Genomic DNA, 24149 nt, shown 5'->3' on the forward strand with positions numbered 1-24149 from the left:
CTGTTTTGTTTGTTTGCTTGCTTTCTTATTCGTTTTTTTTCTGTTTGGTTTTCTTTTTTTTTTTTTCTTCTCCAGTAAATATCAATGTATTTTGGAGCTACCATGCAAGACAATGTTTCAAGCAGAGAACAAAACACAAGCTCTGTTTGTACTTCCAATTTTGTCTCTGTTAGCGCTTTGATTAAATAACTTTTTAGATATATGAATCTTAATTACACTGAATGTGAAGTTTTGTCTTTGGTCCACCACTACCCAGAGTCAGATGCACTCCAAAGACCCTTCTCTCTTCGTATGGGCTCTACTACCCATAAAATCTGAGTTACATTAAAAAGCCCCTGCAAACAGAAAAACCTATACACATACCCCAATTCCGAATTTTTTCCTTCTTTGCCACAATTAAACATGTAAAGAGAAAGCTATTTGTCTGCCAGCTGTTAGGATTGTGTTGGCCCAGTATAATCTTTCTGCATTGCAGAGATTAAGAGATGTCAGCACTTGCACACACTGCTGAGCAGTAATTACCCTCTCTGTTCTACATTTCACCTAACAGAATGCTTTTTTTCATTTGTAAATACCTCTAGAACAATATATCAGGTAATTTCATTACAAAATGAGGAAGCTGTGATTTCTAAGAATAGAAAGGAAGAATGTTAAAACAAAATGCAACTTTTTGGGAAGCCAGTGGTAAATATTTTTTTAATTTCTAATTTATAACTAAAATATAAGTGTTAAAAATGCTTGGTATTTTCTTACATTAATCTAGTAGTTATTTCTTTGCAACAAATACAGCCACAGAAATAATCCTGTATAAATTAATTTTGTAACTAATTTAAAACTTTGCATACTCTCACACAGTTTTATGCTGATCTCTTATTACCAGTCGAGGTAATGAAAATAAAAATATGACTCAACTAAATAGATTTTGTTCAGGAAGACTTAATTTGTGGTGTTACAAAACGGAAAGGTCAACAAAAATTGATGTAAACTTTTATCAGAAGCATTAATAATTTAATTGCAAATAGTAGTCTGCAGGGCCTAATTTGCCATTCTGATGCTTCAGAAGAAACTACATTTACATGTAAATTATATTCATAGAATTATTTCTGTAGGTGCAAGTGGTTCATTTAGAACAAACACAGACATATTATGTCTGATCACACAGCATCAATCAGCACCTGAAAAATCTATTTTTGTTTGGCTTCAGTAGAGTTGATGCTACGCAAATAAAATGTACAGAAAAAGATTTAGTTTACTTTTCTAATAATTACTTAAACAGTCTGTTAATAAAATGCACATATATATAATGATATTAAGAAAATCAAATTTTCTCATACCAATTTGAACTAAGTCTTTACAGAGGATGTTGGCATGACAGTTTAATTCAGGATTAATTCTGCTTGAGTCTAAAGAGTTCTAATAATGAAAATTCTAGAACAAGCAAGGATGTAATTTGGATAGCCTAAATGCCTGGACACTCTTTCTTAGTGGTTCAGCATCTCATAGAGACCTCACATCATCATTATTTAGAGGTATCTTACTATGTCCATTGTATAAGTGAAGACTGTAAAACACACGTTGAACACAAATATAGATTGCTACAAACGTATCAACATGGCTGCAGGATATCAACAAATCTAGAAACAAGCACCCTTAAACAGAAGCAATGCTTTGTAATTCTGCAGCCTTGAATAACAACCTAAGTACTACCCTCTTGACTGTTATTATGACATTCAGTGCAATAACCCAACAACTTTCAACAACCAGACAACCACTGATCAAATAAAGCAATATTGTTATTACCTGTCCTTTGACAAACCAACAAAAAAGTTGGAACTATATACTTACAGGTCTGAAAATGTGAATATCTTGAGTTCTAGACACTAAGTGAGAACTTTTCGCAATGCAAGTTGCTGTCTCCAGTTTATCTCCTGTTAACATCCATATCTGCAAAATAACGTAAAAGTTTACTTCTTTGGATGTGTCTGTTTTCCAAATCTAAATGACATCTCTCTCCAACCTTTTCCTGACACCTTTTTGGATTAGATGATCTGAGAAAATATACTGATACAGGCATTTTTAAGTGACATTAACACATGGTTTTTACCACAATAACATGGAAAATGGAAAGGAACTGTCTTTACTTCAAGCAGCTCTATTACCCTTCCCTTCTCACAAAGGCCAATGTTTCCAGGTATAAGACAAGGTGAAACTCTGGGGAAACCCTCCGGCATAGCTGAACAGTTGGGAAAGCATAAAAATCTTTCCTTATGGCCTTGATACTACCTTGATTAGAAAAGTGAGGATGCAGATGACTTTTGTCAGCAAAATGATGTGACACAACAGTCTGTGACCGTGGTGGTCATGTATCAGAAAGCGGCAGCCAAACAATGAAACAAACAGCATATCTGAAAGAAGAGCTACAGTCCCAACACTCCAAAGAAATCCTTCCCACTGACCATGAAGAACTGGGAGGAAGGCAGTAAAGTTTAAGGAAAAAAGGTTGAGGGTTCATAGGTTCTTAAAGTGTGACAGCTCCCTCAGGCCCTTAACACCAAGGATGCTGAAGGACATCTGATGTGTTTCCAGCCTACTATAAGGCTGATTATAATTCCTGTTCTGTGCCTATTCCAAGTAGGATATACCTAATAGTCAGAAGTGACCACACATAGAGGTAATATCAAAAGCAAATGTGAAAATACTATAAGTGAAGTACTAATATCAAAGTACTTAGTAAATACTGTGTATATAAGTATATTGTACTAAAAAGAATTTTGATGCAATCATAAGGCTTTAATCCATACATACATTTTTCTAATTGTGCACATCACTGCATTACGAGTTAATGAAAGCCTTTGGGTAACAGGGATTAATTAAAAACAGAATAACAAAACAGCATACATGGGAAGGGTCTCTGAAGATTATCTAGTCCAACTCCTCTGCTCAAGTCAGGATCAACTACAGAAGGCTGCTCAGCACTATGTCAAGACCATTTTGACCATCTCTAAGGATGACAACTCCACAAGGTCTCCAGGAGAATTGCTCCAGTGTTTGAACACACTCCCAGGAAACAATTTTCTTCCTATATTCAAGTGGGACTTTATTTCAGTTTGCATCTATTGCTTCCTGTGCTTTCACTGTGCACCACTGGAAAAAGCCTGGCTCTGTCCTCTTTGCACTCTACCTTAAGATATTTATAGACATGAATTAGATCCTCCTGAGCCTGCTGAACTTCACTCTCTCATAACCACTGTGGATGGGCCAAGGCTGTCCTCTCAACCAACTTCCATGTCCCTGATTAATTCCTCTTTTTTTGTTAGAAAGAGGACAAGTAGAACATCTCCTCTTGCTGAGTCCTCAATCCCCTATGTCAGGAAATTATTGTTACTGCACTCCAAAATTCTCCTGGTTTGCTTGTGCCCTCCTGTGCTGCCCTTCCAGCAGATATTGGAGGGGCTGAAGTCCAGCACAAGGACCAGAATATGAAAACGAGAGGCTTCTTCCACTTGTCTGAAGGCAGCCTTCTAGCACTTCAGGCAGTAGTGCACACTCACCATAATGTTGTCCACATTGGTCTGCCCACTAATTCTAACATAAATTCTCAACTGGCTCATCATTTGTCCCAAGGCAGAGCTCCATGCATTGCTGCTCCTCAATCTCATGAAGGGAGATTTCCCATGCTTATTGCAAAGCAAAGTACCTTACTCTCCTTTTCAAGCTGAAGTACCCCATTTTCTCTGACTCAGTTTAACCAAATCAACTCACCTTTTTGGAGCAGAGTTTGACACTTCAAGCAAAATGTATGTAATCTTGCCCGCTCCCCTAAGATATTGTTCACATCTTTATTTCAAACCCTCTCTCAAATAAATGTATTACTCCTAATACTCACCTAATAGGTGACTTGCAAAGCCAGCCTATGAACAAAGCACAGCACAAACTCTTGCACAAGGCTTTTAACACCATCCCTTCAACATGATTTGAACAAATTCCAAGGGCAGTTCTGAATTCTAGTTCAAACAATTCACCTTTTGATCTTTGCCGAAACTTCTCGAGTGCCAAACCTGAAAACATTGCTGTCACACAAATCTTGTGCCAAACTCATGTAGTGTCAGCTAGGACGTTTTACTGTAGACAGACAGGGGATAAATGACTGAGACACACATACATCTATCTCTTGGTAGTTTTCCTGCGGAACTAAGTTTAAGATTAATGAAACCTATGGTGGACAAGGGAACTTTGCACACAGTATCTTGTTTGTTTGTCCTAGTTCATGCCTAGAATGTGCTTAGGACTTGACATATTTCTTACTTTGAAAGAATTTGAATATAGACAAATATAATTTATGTCTTAATAAAAAAGTTGATAAATGAACCTGTTATGTCAGTGGTATGCATTTAGTACCTTTATTCCAGCATTCCTTAGCATCTCTAGAGTTGGTCTAACATCTGCTTGCAGCTGATCTTCTACTCCAGTGAGACACAGCAATTCCATTTCTCGCTCCAAACTCTCTACAACAGCAGCAACCTTCAGGTTTCTGTCATGTATGCTTAACTTTGCTTGGTTATATCGACTCTGTTTGCACAAACACAAAACCACTTAAGAGTTTGCTATGACTCATAAAGTACACATTCAGTCTACCACTCATAGACAGCATGGGTTCATTAGGCTAAACGGTTGACTTTAAATATCTTTAATGAAGAACAAAACTAAAAGAACTATTTTACACCACATCCAACGTTATACATGGTTTTTCTGACAAATCACCTCAAGAGAATGCCTTCTGAAGAATTATTAAGGATTAGGCATCACAGCATCTAAAAAGGAAAGGCCTTATCTTCGAGAACGAGTAGATTTTTTAAGTCATGCTGTAGCTACAGAAGTAACATTACACTGCCTTCTGGGGAAACACCACACAGTCTCATAATAAAGCAAAACAATATCCTACGTATGACTGAAGAACCATCACTAATGATGACAAAGCCTTTAACAGATTTTGGGCCATACCTCAATTATCTGTATTTTAAATATGAATAATCTTTTTTGCAACCCTAAAAAAATAAAAAAGAGGAATGTTCCTCTCAAAGTACTTAAATATGGTACAACAAAAGATCACTGTCCTTTCATACCTCAAAATCTTGATACTGTTCTTCAGTAAGTGATTTTTTGGCAACGACCAGTGTACGCAGTCCTTCTCGTGCCATATTACCACACTAAAGGGACAAAACCACAGAGGTGTTATGTAAATATTCAGTCACATGTATGTGTTTTATTCTATATGCTAACAGGGTATATCTGTACTATAACTTTATGGGTTTTGTTAGACTACTAAAACACATTGGAGAAGCCACAAACAGAATAAAAAGCAATTATACTTCAGGTACTCCAAATGGAGTGGTATGCTATTGGTAAGCCAATTAGATTTCCTCTCCTAGCTTAAAGAAAATATCTTTTAGGTTGAAGCTTTAAAATAAATTAAAACTACTTTTAAGGCACATAACAGAGCTACATTTCTTTTTCCACTGAACGTACCTCTTATCAGAAAAACATCTACACATTAAAACCAGCCATGTCTTAATGAAAAACAAGGCTCTTCAGTGCAAACATTTATTGATTTGACCTCATAAAGCTAAATAAATTAAACAAGTATTTTACAATTAATTGTGCATCATTATCGCCAGAAGTAATTTTTATGACATTTTGCTAGGTCTTGAGGGAGTTTAATTTATTCATGTCCCCGAATAAATCAAACTGCCCTGCAGCAGATATTGATTCATATTGCCAATACCATCATGAACATACATGGTGTAATCATTGTATTAACATACTGTCTGTATGTAGGGTCAAAAATAAGATGACTGCTGGTACCTACTAGAGTCACACAGCGAAAAATATTAATCAGTTTTGAAATTCAGTCACTATTTTATTTCAAATTTGATAAATTGGAAAAAAAAAATTTCAGTTTGAATGCAACCCTTATTAAACTCTAATTCATAATCATACCTCACTGCAGATTTTGATCAAACAAGGGCATTTCAGGATAAATAGATTTATAGTAGAATACTTCTCAGAAGTAATTAGGTTTTATGGGAAAGGTCAGTCAATGAAAAACAACTTTCCTTGTTTTAAGTAGGAACATGTTCTGCTATGACTACCAGTTCTGCTTTTCCTGTGGGTTATTCAAGAACTGGAAATAATTCTAATCCCTTAAAACCCATTCGGGATATGTGTAACTGAACTTCAAAATTCATTACTTCATTGACTCAGATTTTCCTTTAAACATATTCCAATAACATGTGAGTTTTCTAATTTAGATTTTTTAGTTTTTACATACCATTAATGTTTTTAAATTTTGATTCTTTTTTTCTTACCTCTTCTTCCAACCAATCATTGTACTGTACAATAGTGGACATGGCAACGTCTGCACCCTTCATGTAAAATGTAATTTCTCCCGAAGATTCATCCTAAAATTTTATAAAAGAAATGGAGGGTGGGAGGGGTGGGGGAAGGGAAGAATATCTGTTTATACAGTCAAAACAATTACATATCAAGAATTTAATTGTCTTCTGAAGTACTCAATAGATTACCATTTATAAAAGATGAAGTACCTTGCCAAGAGGTGGGTAAGTTTTATTACTTGATGTTACTATTTCCAATGACATCACTGACTCCATCAAGATGCATATCTCCTACTTTCCATGTAAGAGGATCAGTTCTAACTGAAGTCAACATGCATAACGGATTCTTTGTGTCCCTAAACTAAATTTTAAAATATCACTGTTATGTCCCCTCTAGCTATTATTTTGTTTCTTTGCTGGCAAATACCATCTAACCCAAACCAGAAAGCTCTGTATCTTTGAGATACCTAGGTAATTAAAAATTTACAAATATCCTAGTGTAAATGCTTGTTACAGATGTTTTAATGATGCAACATTCATTGCAGATTCAGTGAATCCACATACAGGTAAATATAATCCAAATTAGGAGCTTCTGAGTCTGATCTGCAAGCTTCTTAGAACATCTCTGAACATGTTACTGTTAAGTAGGCTCCTAATGCCCACCTCATGTAATGTAATACAGACTTGCCAAGGTCTCTCCAGACCTGACCATGCACACATTATGCCTGAAGTATCTTTGCCTAAGGCTGATGGCATGCCTGGCTTGGCATCATAGGAAGATAAAAAAAATTAGATGAGTGTGACACCTGTTTAACTGCGACTTGGTACTGACCTAACCATCTAACAATGTTGTCTGAAGCTGTGTTTGACTGAAGGTATGCAGTAGTGTGGATGGCATAACATTCTCCGAGGTTTAAAATTCCTTTTTGAGAACAGTGTTGTGGCTTCCTTTCATCTGAGGTTTTAATGACTGTTACTGTGCTACCAACTAAGAAGCTCGTAAGGCAACTAAGCCCAAATCTTATAAATCTTAGGCCTGTGGTGCGTATTCATGCCAGTTCAGACACCAGTACTGGGTCTTGAAAAGCAGCAGCACTAGTAGTACAGAAGATGGTAACTCCTGTTGTAAGATAGTCCAGTTGTTAATTCATCCATTGAAGAAGCAATGTATTTTGTGTGAAAGGAACAAATGAAAATTAAAACGAAAGGCTTAAAGGCAACTTCCAGCCTCAGAGGCCAAGTATGAAGTAATGAAATTAACATTCTCCCATGTAAGAGACTCTTTTACAATTGCTTGCCTAGTATTTCATGTGTACCTCGTGTCAAATGTAAACTTCCCATATGAAAATCCTATGAATGCATTCCCTGAAGGATGGAGTTGCTATTAAATTCTATAAGAATAAACATCCAGTAACATTATTTTTTGAAAACATCAAACCCCAAACCCCCAAAATCACCCTAACTATGATGCCCATGCGCTTGCTCTCAGAAGTGAAGGGGAAGATCTGCAGGATATAGTACGTCAGGATGTGTCCACCAGGGGTCTTCAGCTGCATTGAGGTCAGATCCCTGTTAACCAGAGTAAGACCCACACTCTCTGTCCACTGCACCAGAGCTACCTAAAGAAAGAAAAAAAAAAAAAAGGGAAAAAGAGACATGTTTCAGTGTGAAAGGTCTATTATACTGTTATATAAATTAGTCTAAAGCCAAACAAGTGTTGCTAGGGTAAAAGTCTAAACTCTTCCAAGAATCTAGGGAAAAAAAGTGAATAGCAGTAGACTGAGTACAAAATCTTAATACATCAAATGAGTTATTTTCCTTGAGAAAGCTTACAGAATTTCTTACAAAGAATATAAAAGCTTATTTGAACTTATTACTGAAAATTAGGTATTTAGAATATATTATTTAGAAAGAACAGTTCTAATAAAAACCCCACATACATTCAACAATACACCAATGACATCCAGTAGAAATTATGCAAAACCAGAATACAATTTCTGTGCAAACACCACCCCTATGTAAGTAAAAGATTTTGGGAGTATTTCCATTATAAAATATTTTATTACATCTATAATTACATGCAAGTTGAGACAATGTAATATGTAAGAAACAAATAAGCAAAGGACCTTATTTTTAGCTTACTTTGCTCACTTGCATCATTTCATTACTTTGTTTCAACAACAGTATGAGTTCTTACCACACCAAATCAGATGGAAACCAGGCTTACAATACTGCATCCCACAAACACACATTTGAAAGTCCCTTCCATAAACCCAGAAACGTTGCATTATACAGTAATCACTATTAGCTACCACTACATGGCATCTTAAATGCATGCAGTAGAGATTTACCTTTTTTTTCCCTACAATTTTGCTGCTTTGAAGCGCATCACATACAGCTTCTGCATTTTTTTACATTATGCTTTAAATATCTATCACCACCACTGTGTGATTTATTCCTTCAAAAAGTTAATACTTTAGGCACTGATAGTTTATATACAAGTCATATTCCATATTTAAATGGGAAGCTTCTGATAAGAAAAATTCTTCTCAATCTAATTTTATTTTTCCAAATGCTAATCATTATTGGAGACCAGATTTTTAAATTACTAGAAAGGTAAGTATAATGAAATTCATGTAATTTTTCTGGAACCTGCCTCTGCTATTAATCTCAAGTAAGGCAAAAAAAAAATCGAGCAGTCTGATAAAAGATGTGCAAGTAGTAAAGTCAGTTCAACAGACGTGATGACTAATGCTCACTAAGAATTTCACACAAAGCAAGTAAATCACTGTAGCTTCTATGAAAATTTAAAATTGGGAAAAAAACCCTGTGTGAACCCCTAAGAAACCCTAGTAGTGCCATCTGTGTAGGCGTCACCAAATGAAACTACGGTGAGACGTGGTTACAGAAGAGAATAGAATACACTTTGAAAAACACCATTTTTAAAATCTCAAAAATCACAGGAGCCTTTTTACAGATTTTTCTTCTTCAATAAAAGTACCATATAAACTGTAAATGATCCAATACTTCCAAGGTTAATTTTCAATTTTCACAGTGAAAGGTTACTATTACATTCTGACCTGTAAATTGTATCTTTCTACTAATACCCTATCATCTTATTTGTGTCCCTTTGCAGTGAGGACTTAAGTGTTCAATATTTGGTGACTCACATCTGTTTATTATTTCATTTATTCTTGGCTTCACCTACTATTTGAATTAGTATTTTTCAGCACAGTCATTTTGGATTCTCATACCTGGCCTACACACAACCGCATATTTATTTTTTCTTTTAAATTTATCTGTGCAAATACCATAGCAAAAAGACTCATTAAAGCTCAAGAGTCAAATAGATGCCTAAAAGGACACTGAACAAACTTCAGAGCAAGACAACAAGTTTGACTCCCGTCATTCAGAATGAACCAGAGCAGCATCCAGAACAACACAGCCAGACCTTACCATTAAATATCTGAAGCTTTTAGAATGTAGAAATTAAAAAAAAAATATTCACAAATGGCATGAAAATCTACATTATAAATCTTAACAAATAAATATATACTGAAAGACTGACTACATAGAGTTCAGAAAAAGAATTCCTAGGCAAGTCTCTCTTCTTGAGGTTTCCTGTCTACGAGTATACTCTCTACTCTTCAACATGTTTCTGAAACCTTACATTAAAATGGCCTTGCAATTTCTAGAGTGCCTAAATCAGGAACTCCTGGAATGCCAGGAAAATGCAGCAGCTGTGGCTTCTACAGAGTTTGGCATATTGGATGAAGTCAAATAAAGCAATTAACGGTTGGACAAGCACAAAAGTCTTCACTGGTGATGCTAACATTTTGTTTTAAAAGAAAATCCATTCTAATGATAATATTTATTTGCTGATAACCATTAATTTGCAAACAAACACACAGATGAAACGTGTCAAGTTTCCTGAATCCAGGTTGGAGGCTGATTTTAATATTTTATGGATCTTGTCTGGTTTATCACAAAGCTTCTCTCCTACAGAAAATGGCTGCCTGAGAGACTTATGTACACTGGTAGATAAAGGGTCCTCCCATATTGAGACACAGGTGTGCACCTGAAGCCTCTCTGTAGTGTTCCCAGGGTTGGTAATGTAAGTGGGGTCAAGGTGAATGTCTGTGGTTGTTAACTTGCTAGTTGATTTCCTTCTCAGTAGCAATTCAAAGGGTAAAGACAGATATCAACCTCCCACATGACAAAGTCAAAGAAGTAACCTCCAAATTCGGAATGAAGGGAGCAAACACTTGCATTGTGAAACAGAAATGCAACAGATCTGAACTGAGTTACTGAGAAACATGTCATTTAGTGTTTCTTACCCCAAATCTTTCAGATGCTTCTATTTACCACATGCCCACTCAAACTCTGGTTGCCTCTGTCAGCAGTGTCTCCCCACTAGAGGCCACCTTGACCCTCTGAGCTTCTATAGTTCACAGTGCACAGTATCAAGCACTTCAACTACCAGGGCACAGATTTCCATTCAAAGTCAAATTCAGAGATTTCATAAGGAAACTCCCAAATCAAGCAGTAACTGTGCAACCCAAAACATCACCCAGAGCAGTACCAGTTCAGGAGGTGGAAGTAGCTTCTTTAAGCAGGAGGGTGTTTCTAGCTCAGCTTCTTGAGGAACGAGTGCCTCTGAAGAGGGGCATGAAGAGCTGAAACTTCAAAAGAAGTTGTTACAGAACATGGCAGCATGTCCATGTTTTGGGGACAATCATCACAATTGTTTAGAAATATTTATTTATGGAGCCAAATCAAATCAAACAGCTTATGTACTGCGTTAGGGTTAACTTGTACAATAATACATACTTTTGACGGTGCAATTTCCATCATGGGATGTGTGCCTTTCACCATACTTGGATATTGTGGGGCTGTACATCTCATCACTAAGGTCACTGCCTCTAGCAGCCTGGCTATTATGCCCAGCTCCTGCTTTCCTCTCCTTATGGGCCAGACAGCCATTGCTGCTCCCTAGCAGAAATACTGAACTGCTCAATATCTACAAAGTATTGCTCAAAACAGCTTATGACCAACTAATTGTCACTTTCAACATACAATATTCTCTTTTGAGCTTGAGTTTAAGAAAATGATCCACTGCCTCATGGCTGATGTTGGCAGCTCTTCTCCACCTCATATAGCAGTTCAGGAGTTCCACCACAGTTGTGCTCACAGCTTTACTGAAGCCATGCTATGAACCTGACCCCTTAAACTGAAAAAAAACTCCCATATAAATAAAATCTTCAAAGGTTTTGACATATATGAGGGAGTAATTTGTAGGGTAAGAAAGAAGGATTAGGGATGGAAATTTTGTAAGCTAGTGTTGCTGCTTAGAAAAATTCTCACATAACCAACATATACTTCTTTCAGAGTATTTAAAAGCATCTTCACTTCAGCAAATAGGATCTGCTTTCAAAATCGGACAGTTGTATAAGGTATACAGAGATTATAAATGTGGCATTTTGAAGTTAAAGCTATTGCTTTGGAAACAGGAAAGAAGCAGTAAGATTTCCTTTTCCCATTGCCTGAGTGTTCCCAACAGTTTCTGTCTGGATTGTTCAGCAACAACTCATATATGTCTCCAATCAGCTGGTTTGTTTATATTTATAAACAATGATTTGATAACTAAAATTTCCAGCCCATCACTTTTCATCAAGAAACTTCATAATTAAAATAAAATTATTAACTTAAAAATACAGCTTGATCATGTGAAAAAACTGCCAATCAATATTCAAGACAAGCTATGGAGTAGTTATTCTTTGTGGGTCTCGAAGGTCATGCAAGTGATGGTTTTATGCTACTGAGTGATTTGCTTTTCACAATACATTGACAAAACAACACAATTAGTCTTGCTTCAATAAGCACACACAATAAAATGAATTAAACAATACAACATGTCTCATACATTACAGCTTCACTTTTGTAAACACAAAAGCTGCTTCACTAAGGGCATATAATTTCCCTGTCTGTTTTTAAATGATTGGCTTTGTATCATTGTAATTAATTTTAGCAACTCTGTTGTCTCTGGACAGAAACGTTGGAATTAAATAACTGACCACACTTTAAGGTAGTATTTAAATATTCAAGATCCTGGAATTAAAAATGCTTGAGAATATAACAGTGCAGGACAAAGCATAACCAATAAATGGTTGGTTTATGAGAGTAAGCAGTCATTAAAAATCATGACTGATCAACCTTTTCTGACCAAGGGGAGCAAAGGTCTTTAAAGGCTCCTGTTCATAGCATGCTCTGAATTGCTTGGGTCTCTGACCTTTGAACTCTACTATAAGCTAAGCCTACTTAGCTTATATCCTTTTATGATTGTTCATTACATTAAGGTAGCTGGCTTTCTATAGATGAGGTGACCCCACACCTATGATGGCCAAGTAGGAGCTTTCTTCTTTTTTTTTTTTTTTCAGTGAGTTCTCAGTGAATGTTTATTGTTTGCTATGCTTCAGCTGTAGAGGGAGGACAAGTGACAGACAAATGAAACTTTCCACTCTTTCAGAGAAAATGAAATATTGATCACTTATCATAAGAAACAAAGAGCCTGGCATAAGTAGGGTTTGCATTATGAATACAAAATCAGTTACTTATCTCAGGTTACTCTAACAATAGATAAATACATCTTTTATGATGAATGTACCTACTTCCAAATGTGCATACTTTGTTATGGTTATATTTTATCTGTATATAGATGCACACATATACACACAGATGTGAGGAATTTCAAACGAGTTCCTCAAGTCAATTCATTAAGCATATAGTATGTCAGCATGTTACTAAACTGCTTCGTATACCTTTCTACACGGGAGAATAGTTTATACTTACATACTGTTCTTAGCTCTTTATATCCTATGGTGAGATCATGCAGTATTATATAATGCAACAGATAACTGCGCAAATAACATCTTGTTTCAAAAGACTGCAAACGAACCAGATCCATAAACAATATCTAAGAGAACAGAGTTGTAACATTGAGAAAGTACAATGCATAAAACTGGTTAAGTCTATTAAATGATAATGTTGCTTATTAACCAAATATGTTGTGATAGGTCAGTGCTGAGGTTAAACAGAAAACATCAATTGAACCATTTCCCTAAATAAAGCTCCAGGGTGCAATATTCAAAGCACTTTATTCAATAAAAAATGCTTTTAAAATGGTACTCTGGTGATTGGGAAACATTGGCATCATCCGTCAACCTAACTGCAGAAAAGTTCAATAAGCTAAATAATGAACCATTTACATTATTTTCCTTAGGCTCCAGTGATTTGCAAACATTGCATCAATAGAAGTCTTTAAAAAATTATGATAAAGACCTGCTAGTCTTTCAACTCTTAGGCTTTTTGCTGTCATGCTGCAATTTTTATGCTGTTTACATGTTTTTGTTGCTTCATCATTTTATAAGACTCCATTTAACATCCATTTCTCATTATATTAAAGCATATTTGTTCAATATGATAATTTTACTAGTTTTTCAAGCATTATCTGTGAGAAACAAAAAGGAAATTTAATGCTGTGTTTCAGAACGTAAGTTTTTCATTTCACTGTCATATAGTTTTAATGTATGAGTTGAAATGATAAAAAAATCACTATTAAAACAATATCTGCGCACTCTCTCCCTCGAAGCGCTAATAGTTTCTTTGTTGTCAATTTCTTTTTCCACTTCCCTTTCCACCCTGGGTCCCAGATCTGCTGTATAAGCACTTTATCAACTTTCCTTTCCCCTTACCAAGGTCAAATTCCCTACTGTCTTCCCAGGGCACCACTTGCATAATTCTTGAGTCTTACACCTGCTTCCTTTAGCAAATCTGGGAGGAGAATTGCTCTTCATGGTAGCATTTTCAGGTTTCAAACAATTGAACGAATATATAGAAGTCCACAGGGAGAGAAGAGCAAATAGGAGAAAAAACTCAAAATAGTCTCTCTCAACCGCATGTCTCTTCATCTGACTTAGTAATACCTCTGGCTATTAAAGCAGAATGTTTGCCTAATTTAAAAGTTGCCATCGTATCTTCATAGGCAGATACTTGCTCATGCAGTCATTCATTACATTCAGAAGTACCTCACAGGCTCATTAAACTGATGTATTCAGCGAATATAAATCTACGTGCAGATGAAAATGTGTACATGTATGCATAATACAAGTCAAACATTATACAACTACACTAACAAACTATATTTACAGTATACTTCTGGCATAAACAAATGCCCTTTCAGCATTCTCAGTTCATAATGCAGATCAGCCCACACTGTATAACACCACATATAGTATTATGGATTATTGATTTTAGCCAAAGAGAAGTATCTCAAGTCCCGCTCAGAGTTTATTTTTAAAAACACTGACTGCCATTTTTTAATCACCGAGAACCACCCATTTCTTCACATTCTACAATCCTTTGACACTATGAACTGTGTTTACAGCATTTGAAATGCATGTAATGCCTGCTAGTTCTGTACTACATGAAGCCAAATTTAATTTTATTTCTTGCATTCCTAAAAAATACTTGTTATAGACTCATTACACTTTTAGCAATTACAGCTGGTAGTTTGATCTGCTGAAGTTTTGTTTAGCATTACATATGGTGACATATTAGACATGAAAGCCAAATGTGTACCATGAATAATACACTATGCTGTGGCAAGATGAAGTTTGTGGAAGAAACACTGTCTTGTATTAGATAAACTTATGCAGCTAGAAAAATATATAGGCTTTTAGATACAAACTCCCTTCTTCACATAGTACAAAAACGTTCTTCTACTTATGACTAAGCTACTGTGGTTACAACACTAACAGCACATCCAAGCTTCAGACGATGCCAGAGATTCTTTAAAACAAAGATGCCCCTCAACCTGCTCACTTTCAGATGCAAACCAACCTTGAAATACTATTTCTCTGTATCAACCATCCACGTGTTTTTATAAAGTGAACTTACTTTGCAGTATCTTGAAACACAAGCTTTGCCTCTCTCTTCTAGTATCTTTTTAGATTGAATTTTAGGCAATCAATTTAGGGCACAAGACAGGATTATTCAGAAAAATAACTCAAATCCAATGAATGCAGTGGGATTTGTTTAAAATTTGCATTTCAATGGAAGTCAAACGCATGTTTTTATTGAAATGGGCTTTTAAATTTGTGCTACACTTGATGCAATTTTGACTGAACCCTGAAGATTATGAAGTTACCTAGGGTCTGAAGCTCAAAAGCTTTTCTACAGGCATGTTTGAGGTAGGGTTTTTTTTTCCTGTTAAGAATCTATACATTTCAGTAACTGGTAGCATCTCTAGCTAATGTATCCGGTTGTCCATCACTCAGAGTAGTTTCATATTCCCTTTAACAGTATGCTATGATTCATACATAGATTAATGTTTTGAGAATACACCTAATCACTTAAATTGCAATCCTCAACGCAGTATTGATCCCAAAGCACTGACTTCACAGATCTTTTAGTCAAATAACTGAAAACTCTTTTATGCAGCAAAGAAACACCAGATCTTTCCTACAGCACTAGAAAAAATAAAACCAGATTACTACTAATTTTAAAGAAACCCCTGCCTAAAACACTCTTCCTTCACAGTTCTTCTCTTTTTAACTTAGCCTACTTTGTTCTTTATGAGCTACTAATATTTTCACCCTTGCACACTAACCTCATCAGGGCTGGAAGCCTGGTAAGTTCGATTTTCATCGCTGAAGTCCTGATCCACCTCTGCGTATTCTGTTTCTGCAGACACACCAGCCCGTGACTCGTACACGGGGGTCACATTGTGGCACAGTGCAATGGCCTTCACTGCTTCGTGTATCCGACTGCTGACGCTCTTTCGGACTTTGGGTGCAGATGACTGAGGTTTCCTAGATGGTGTTGAGCTCGTACTGTTTCCGCTGTTTTGAGAGTGGACCTTTAAGACCCAACACAATGAACAGTAAACCAAAGTTCAATAACGGAAGCAAAACATGAATACTAACACACACATATATATATATATATGACTGTTCCCTTTACAAAAGTTGGTAAATGATAACCTACTGTTAACTCAGTTTGCAGTTCATAAAAACCCTCACTTACTTTTCTTAAGAAATGATACATAACTGTGGGCTCTTCACCTTGCAATTCAGTAACAGAGCCTGAAGACAACTGAAAAATGTGCAATGGAAACAAGTATACAGTAAAAGGGCTGAAGAGGCTGACTGGATTCTGCAGAAACTGCACCTACCTTACTTCAGATTTTACATTTTTCAGTGATTTGTGACAATAGTCCTTTAATGTCCTTCACATTCTATGAATTGGGTTTTTCTTAAAATAAAATAGTATTTAAATCAGTAACTAACTGGATAAATTCAGAAACACCAAGACAAAATTGCAAGGGTGGTGTTTTGTTTTTCTTCTTCACCTGTGCCATCAAACTGAAGAGAAAACCTTTTCTTTTAAATCTTCACCTAAATCTCTGTATTTTAAAAGATCACCACAAAGATCAGAAGAAGAGATGAGAACAGAAGAACAAAAGTAGGATCATTTTAAAGTATAAATATTAGGAGTAATTAAAATACAAATATTTCTGACTTAATTTGCAACTTACACAATTTCTGTATTATTTGTGAACTAATGCAGCTTTATGCTTTTGCTGCAGGCTGAAATGTGACTTTTATGACTGCAATAATCTAATAAAATAATCATGCAAAATACAAGTTTGACACATCTTTGAAGATCACATTACTATTGCATAACCACTAAACTAGCACTATTTTATGTTATCCTTCAGAAATGCTTGAGCACACGACAGAACTGATCTTCCTCTGAAATGCTTATAATTAGTTGAAAATAAGTTGGGAGGGGTGTTGGTTTCATTGTTTTTTTGCTGGTTGGGTCTTTTTTCTCTTTTAAAAGGCAGTAGATTAAATATATCAGCAGTACTACCAAAAGCTCTTCTGTACTACCAAAAGCTCCAGGGTAACTCAGAAAATGTTTTCAGAATCCATGCTTTTTTCCTCCTGACTGCTATCTGCTGAACCGTGAACATTCTGCCCATCAAATTACAGTGGTGTCTAATAAAGGGTTTAACTTTCTGCTCATCTGGCACTGCTTTTCAGCTACTGCTTTAAACCTCTGCATTTGCATTCTGCTAACGCTGATGCCATTACAGTCACAAATAAATTAAGCTGATTTACTCCTTCTGAATTATGTTATGTTTATTGATGCTTGTATAATTTAATTTCACACAAATTCCATTAAAGATTATGCCCTCTATCACAAAATGCTTCCAGTGGGGAAATATAATCAGGTTATAATAGATTTGTGTGTTACATTAAGATGACAATAGTCTAGTAGGTCCACTGTAATAATAAAACAGAACACAAACAAGGGATAAAATCAATGTCACACAAGAACCACTGCCTAGCTAACTGGCAGCTTCTATTATCATAAACCTCACCATACTCTTCAGATTGAAACAATTGTTTAGTAGTTGCTTAGTTTGTTACCAAGACTCCATCATTCTTCTGTTTTAAAGAGTTGCTACTAACACATGCATAATTAAAGCATTATTTAAACCTCAAGTAGTGTTTATAAAGCTGAAAAAAAAGGAAGGTTGAAGAAAGCTCTTTTCATCATCTACTAAAAGCAAACCTATATTTGGGAAAGCTTTTCCCCATAATTGAGAAAAAAGGACTTCCCTCACATTTCTTACTTATTTTAAGTATGTTACATTTACTAAAAACTTGTAACCATGGGTACCACTTGTTAAATTTTACAGTAAACTAGTAAAAGCTTTAAGTAGTAAGAATTCCAGGAATTGTGCAATTCTTTTGAAAGAGAATATTTAGCTGCAAAATATGAAAGCAGTATTAGTGAATATGCCTCCTCTAGAACACTGGTGCTTAGTTGTCAAACTCAATCAGACCTAGGTGAGCCAGCTCAAGACTGTCAACTATTATTATTTATTGTTACAGTTGTTATTGTAAATACTCAAAGGACACATTATAATGAAAGTATGTTTGGGTGATTTTTATAAACAGTCAGTAGCATTTACTTTCAGTAACCTATTCCGAACCAAATTTGGGCTGCTGATCATTAGGTCAAAGAGCTCTATATCTCATTTCCAAGGCATATTATTGTATCTCACTCACTATTCATGGCTATACCTACTAAGAATTAAGCTGAAAGAAGGAAAAGAATTCAAGAAGGGATTTGCTGAATTGTTCAGATAGGAAATAATTAAGAAATTTAAGTTGCAAACTAAAAACTTATAGCATGTATTGCGTTTCACTGCTTTCCCTCCTGCCTCTCTTCCCAAAAGCTACATAATATTGACTGGGTCCAGTGCAGAGTCAAATTACTTTATTATTTTTATTTTAAGCAAATGAGAAGGGAGCCATAGCTCAAAACACAGCACGACTAAGTATTCAAATCAATTGTTGATCCTACAATCCTTTTATAAGAGAAAATGAGGACACAGAAAACGAAGTCAGTCCACAAACTTAACTGGGTCAGCCAGCCATGTCTGTGTATCCAAGTATAGAAAAAAACTTTTATATAAATTTCTAGCATCACACTGTAAACAACACAGAAATATTAGTTAACCTTTCATTTGTTTCCTTCTGTCAATTTTCTTCTTTTTTGTTTCGAAGAATAAAAATAAAAACTAAAGTACAAAGTCCATCTTAACCTCAGAGTAGAATCAGGTGTTTAGGAAGGTTTGCAGAAAGCACCCAAATTTCGCATACATGGGAAATGCTTGCAGAATTCCACCTTCCTCCTTTGTCCCACAGCTGACCCACAGACAGAAGAGGAGCCACAATTCTCTTGTACACTTTCCAGACCAAGCACTTACATATTACAGGAACACTTTGCTCTCGAGCAATATGGAGTTTTCCATTTTCTCACACTTTCCCCCCATCCTGTTCCAGTTTTATGCTGTTTGAAATGATTCTTTTCTAAAATAATTTTTAAATATGCCTGTATAAATTTTATTTTGACAACTACTGTTTTACTATTTGGTAGTAAAATTCGATGTCTATTCTTGATGAATATCTTCAAAGATATAATTACTGTTCATGTTGTTCTGCACACTTCCTTGTAATTTGTAGTCTCTCTAATAACTAGCTTACTCCTAGATGATTTGGGAGGAGAAGGACTGCACAGACAGGCTAACACAGATTTCTGCTAGTGGAGAACAGAAAAGTAAATTCCTTTAAGTGGGTATTATGAGGAACTTCAGAATCAGGAAAGAACTACGTACTGTCTCACATTTTTCCCTGCCACCATATTTGTTGATACACCTACACATGACAACTTTCATAGCATCCCAAATTGCTAGGTAACGCTTCAATGATGTTAAAAAAAACCCCTTCATATTAAAGGTAAATAATTTATGAAATGAGATACCTGTGAATAAGAGCTTATAATATGACTCTGTATTTCATCCATTGTGTCTGTTCCATAGGACACAGTACCTAGGTGGAGGCGCTTAAATATCATCTCATTCTGGGTAAGTGTTCCTGTAATAAAGGAGGAGTATATCACAAAGCAATGAAAAATACTGTGAGAAGGCCACCCCCCCATCCCCAAATCTTTCCTCTGGAAAGAATGAATGAATCATGAGTTAGCATCAATTGAATGAAAGGCATGTATGTGGAGAAAGATCAGTGTTAGTCATACTGGAAGAAATCACTGGTTCCACCTGCAAGCTTATTTTTCCAATAACTAAACTGGTAAACTTGAAAGCAGACAAAAACTTTTCTTTTTATACAACAGATAGAATTTGCAATATGTGGATGAAACTGACTCTCAAAAGCTAACGCAAGAGTTTGCACCATGTATCGGAACATCTAAACAAAAAGAAAACAAAACCATGAAACACCAAAATTCATACAGATATCCCCCACACTTCAGGTATGAAGGCAGACATTCAGGCAAATGGGCACATTCACTGTTATCTAGAGGCAGTCCTTAAGACCTAACATTACTTTGACATTTGACAGATTCAGCCTCCAACCGGAATAAGGCAGAAGGAACAAAATCAGCGTTTTCCGTTCTCATTTCACATTTGTAAGAAACTACAGGGTGTCAAGTCAGACTGACACTTTGCATCCACCTCTGCCAACTAGTCACATCCTCTGGTTTGAAAAATCTCTAATTGAGGGGTGGGGACTTCTGCCTTCCATGATGGGACATATGAGGTAAAAAAAAGAGGTCACTACTGCCTAGCTTCCCATGGTCAGCTCACAAAAGATTACTTTAACAATGGCCCTTCCTAAAACTTTTTTTCCCATGACTATTCAGGCAAAGCCAAATTAATATAGTATAAAGCTATTCTTATATTTAACCACACAGTTTCAGGTCATTAAAATACGTAAATCTGATGATAAAAAAAATAAACATAACATAGTACCAGAACTGACATCCTTGAAGCTTCTATAATATTTTTTAAATGGAGGATATCATAATCTGTAAATAAATACTGCAGAATAAAATATTTCATACTAATTTTATTTATCTAGACAATTTTTATTTTGTATCTTTGTCCCAGTACACCAAAATACATGCTAAGCTACAGGAGGAAAGAAGACTAAAAACATGACATATGTTATTATTATTATTATTTGCAAAACAAAACCATCTGGCCAGTAGCATCTAGTTTATGCACTTATTAGGGCCAGAACTATCAGTGATCTTCAAAGACTCACTGGGGCTGTTAAAGTCTCATGTCTTTCCCAGTTACACTTGAGGTGTTTCCTACTCCTACTCCCTGGTAATATTTGTACAGTGACACTTCATCTTTGTACCACCACATTGGACTATCAAACTATGTCTTCCTGTTTTACCAGTACTAGATGATCATTCCAAATTCCCTCTTTACCAGATCTCTAAAATTTGAAAATCAGAAATTTTTGGTTACTTTTATATACAGGAGAAAAAGATTATTTTGTTTTACAGTAATCATACAAAACCATGAGAAATTACTTGTTCTGCCTTTAGGAGCTGTACTTCTATTGAGACCTTTTGTTAAATTTGATTAATTTTTTTTACTTTGAGACTAGAAAAATTCAATCTCCAGTTTGCATATGAAAAACATAAAAGTTTCTACCAATAAACATGATATAACTAAAATCTCCATTCCTAAAAGAAAGCGAAACCAAAACCCACCCACTTTGCAAAAATATTCATTCCAAGCAAATCTGCATCACCTCCCTTACTTTCCAGGCATGTTAGCATCTTCTCACTGCCCTTAGCTTTGCCAAGTCTTTGAATAAAATAAACACTCCCTAGGAGTTGTGAAACTAAATGCTACTCAAAAGGTGAGACAGCAGGCAACTGTCAAATCCGCTTCCCACTATTTCTGTAATTGCTGCTTGGGAAAACTGAACAGGAAACAAAATTAGCCCTATGATTATTATATGGAAAGATTATTTCTTCTGACACCATTAAATCACTCCAACTCTATATCATGTTTGGTGATGGAAAGGTAGATAGGTGGAAAATTTCTGTGTTCCACCCACTCCTTCTCAGCAAGCAGAGAAGAAAAGCTTCTGCACAGAAAGGTATGACTTTTTCTATCTTGCAACAATCAGAGAAGGAGATTTAGGAAAAACAGGCAAGGAAAAAGAATCAACTTGTGAAGACATGGAAATAAACATTCCAGAAATCCTGATTCAATACTTGCATCCTATACATCATTTATACAATCCTTTTTATCAGCTATGGTAATAGGAAACATGTATGACATCGGAAAAGAGGCTGTAAAATCCACATCTACCTACTACACAAAACTGTAATCCAAACCACAAATAATTAAAAACAAATAAACAACAACTACTGTTTGCTCATGCTTCTCAAAACTAAGTAAGACTTTCAAGAACAGCTATAATAATCTGATGTGTTATTAGACAAACAGGGGCAGTTGTAGTTATGAAAGTACTTCCAAAAATTTCTGCAAAAAAAACCCTAACAAAATACAACTTTTTCAGCCATCCGCATGGAAATTAAGTTTCATCATGTGTGCAAATTAAGAATTTACTTCTAAATTCTTCTAATGAATGAAGGGTCAAAATAGGACAGAAACATTCCCAACAACTTGTTCAGATATTATATAGTGTCAATCAATCACGTTATAACTCCAGCAGCCGTTCTGTCTTAAAAATTTAAGTGTTTTAGTTGAAAACTAATATCCCTTGACAAAACAACACAACTTCTACTTTATGTCCCAAAATGCAAACCCTTCAAATATCTAAAGGCAGATTTTCTAATGTAGCCCACTTTTTGAACAAGAAAAACAACTGAAAATTAAGCTCTGTAGTCTGGTCAAGGTGGTAAGTACTACAGAACAGTTAAAGAGCCTTCTTTTTTTAATAATATTTTTTTAATTTCTTTCAGGACATTGCTAATATAAAGAGTTATTAAAATTTAAAAACGCTTATTTTAGAAAAGCTCCCAGAAATTATGCTAGTCAACATATAATCTACTACTATTATACATTCTTGAACTTTGCTCTGAAATGGAGGTACCACACAAGGAAAATAGCCTGACAAAAAAAGTTAGTATAGAACTGCTAGAGAAAAATTTAGTGTGTTCTTTAATGAGGCCAAGAGCTTTTTTTTTTTTTTCCTACAATTGTATCATTAAACACAGAGTAAAGCAGGCAAAGAGGAAATTAATTTCTAAGGAAAAAGTCCTGAAGGCATCATTCCCTGGGTGGCAACAGATGTGATTCACAACAGAGCAGTAGAGATTTTTTTGTTGTTGTTGTTGTTTTTTGAGAAGCAGATGCAGATCTTTCTGATCCTATTATTGCCATTACTAGATGGCAATTTGGAGCAATACCAACTATCTAAAAAGTTCAAAACAAGAAAAAGCAAGAAAATATATACAGCAGAGGAATTAATAACTTTATAGGAAATTAAGAGGGTAACTTTTCATAAAATATAAGTATTTTGTTTGAAGTATTTGCTTAAATAGATAAAAAGTCAGGGTAAATGTGAGCATTTCTATGGAAACTTTCAGGGAGATCAGGTCCAGCAATCCTAGTAATTAGACTGTTGGTAAAAATCTGGAGATACAAATTCTTTCTGTGAACCCTAGAAAAAATATAACCTGGTATAGAATCTAAAAAGAAGATGAAAAAACTCATGGTAAATATATATAAAATAGGTCTGCCCACTCAGTTGCTCCACTTATAAAGAGGCCATAAACATAACCACCACAAAACCTCAATCCAAATAAATCCCAGTTCAGCCCATTAAGAATGAGGGAAAAGATAGCTAAGCTATGTTTATTCTTTCCTGGCCAGACAGTAACAGTAGAGGTAACAGGTAACACAGTTATGAATATTAGTATATATTTTCTCTGTGCCTCCTGCCTCTCACAAGCACAATACTAGTATATAAGAGTGGCATCCATGCTCACTGGATACACTATGTATTTTCAGTCTATGAGAGTCCAACAGAAGACACAAAGTAAGGATTCTTTTGGCTGATTTTCTGTGAGTCTATGTCTGGAAGCTTCCTGTAGGATCTGTCCATCAACATGTTCCATTCATAGTCTGCTCTACTCACCCTGCAAACCCAGTGGTACTAAAAATCACAGAGGGAGAGGAAGTATAAAAGCAGTAGCATATATATATCTAAGTAGAGATGTTATTCCATCAGCATTTTTTTAATTAATCTTTCTCTATAGTTGCTTATGTTGAAGAGCTAAAGACTCAGAGCATAAAATAAAAAGATTAATTTTCAGAAAAATTACTGAAAT

At 35.5% G+C, this 24149-nt stretch overlaps 1 protein-coding gene across 3 annotated transcripts in view; it reads right to left on the bottom strand.

Annotated features, from left to right (window-relative positions):
• ATP9B (ATPase phospholipid transporting 9B (putative)) overlaps positions 1-24149 on the bottom strand; it is a 157160-nt gene that overhangs the window by 13407 nt on the left and 119604 nt on the right. For all 3 annotated transcript variants that reach the window (XM_051798877.1, XM_051798876.1, XM_051798875.1), the window contains exons 14-20: positions 19791-19903; positions 16060-16308; positions 7850-8011; positions 6366-6458; positions 5124-5207; positions 4399-4569; positions 1846-1944 (exon numbers count right to left, since the gene is read on the bottom strand). In XM_051798877.1, coding sequence (XP_051654837.1) covers positions 1846-1944; positions 4399-4569; positions 5124-5207; positions 6366-6458; positions 7850-8011; positions 16060-16308; positions 19791-19903 — 971 coding nt within the window. The remainder of the gene's footprint in view (positions 1-1845; positions 1945-4398; positions 4570-5123; positions 5208-6365; positions 6459-7849; positions 8012-16059; positions 16309-19790; positions 19904-24149) is intronic.

Source organism: Manacus candei, unplaced genomic scaffold (assembly GCF_025592945.1).
Source record: "Manacus candei isolate 608988 ecotype Guabito, Panama unplaced genomic scaffold, ASM2559294v1 h1tg000049l, whole genome shotgun sequence".
NCBI lineage: Eukaryota > Metazoa > Chordata > Aves > Passeriformes > Pipridae > Manacus > Manacus candei.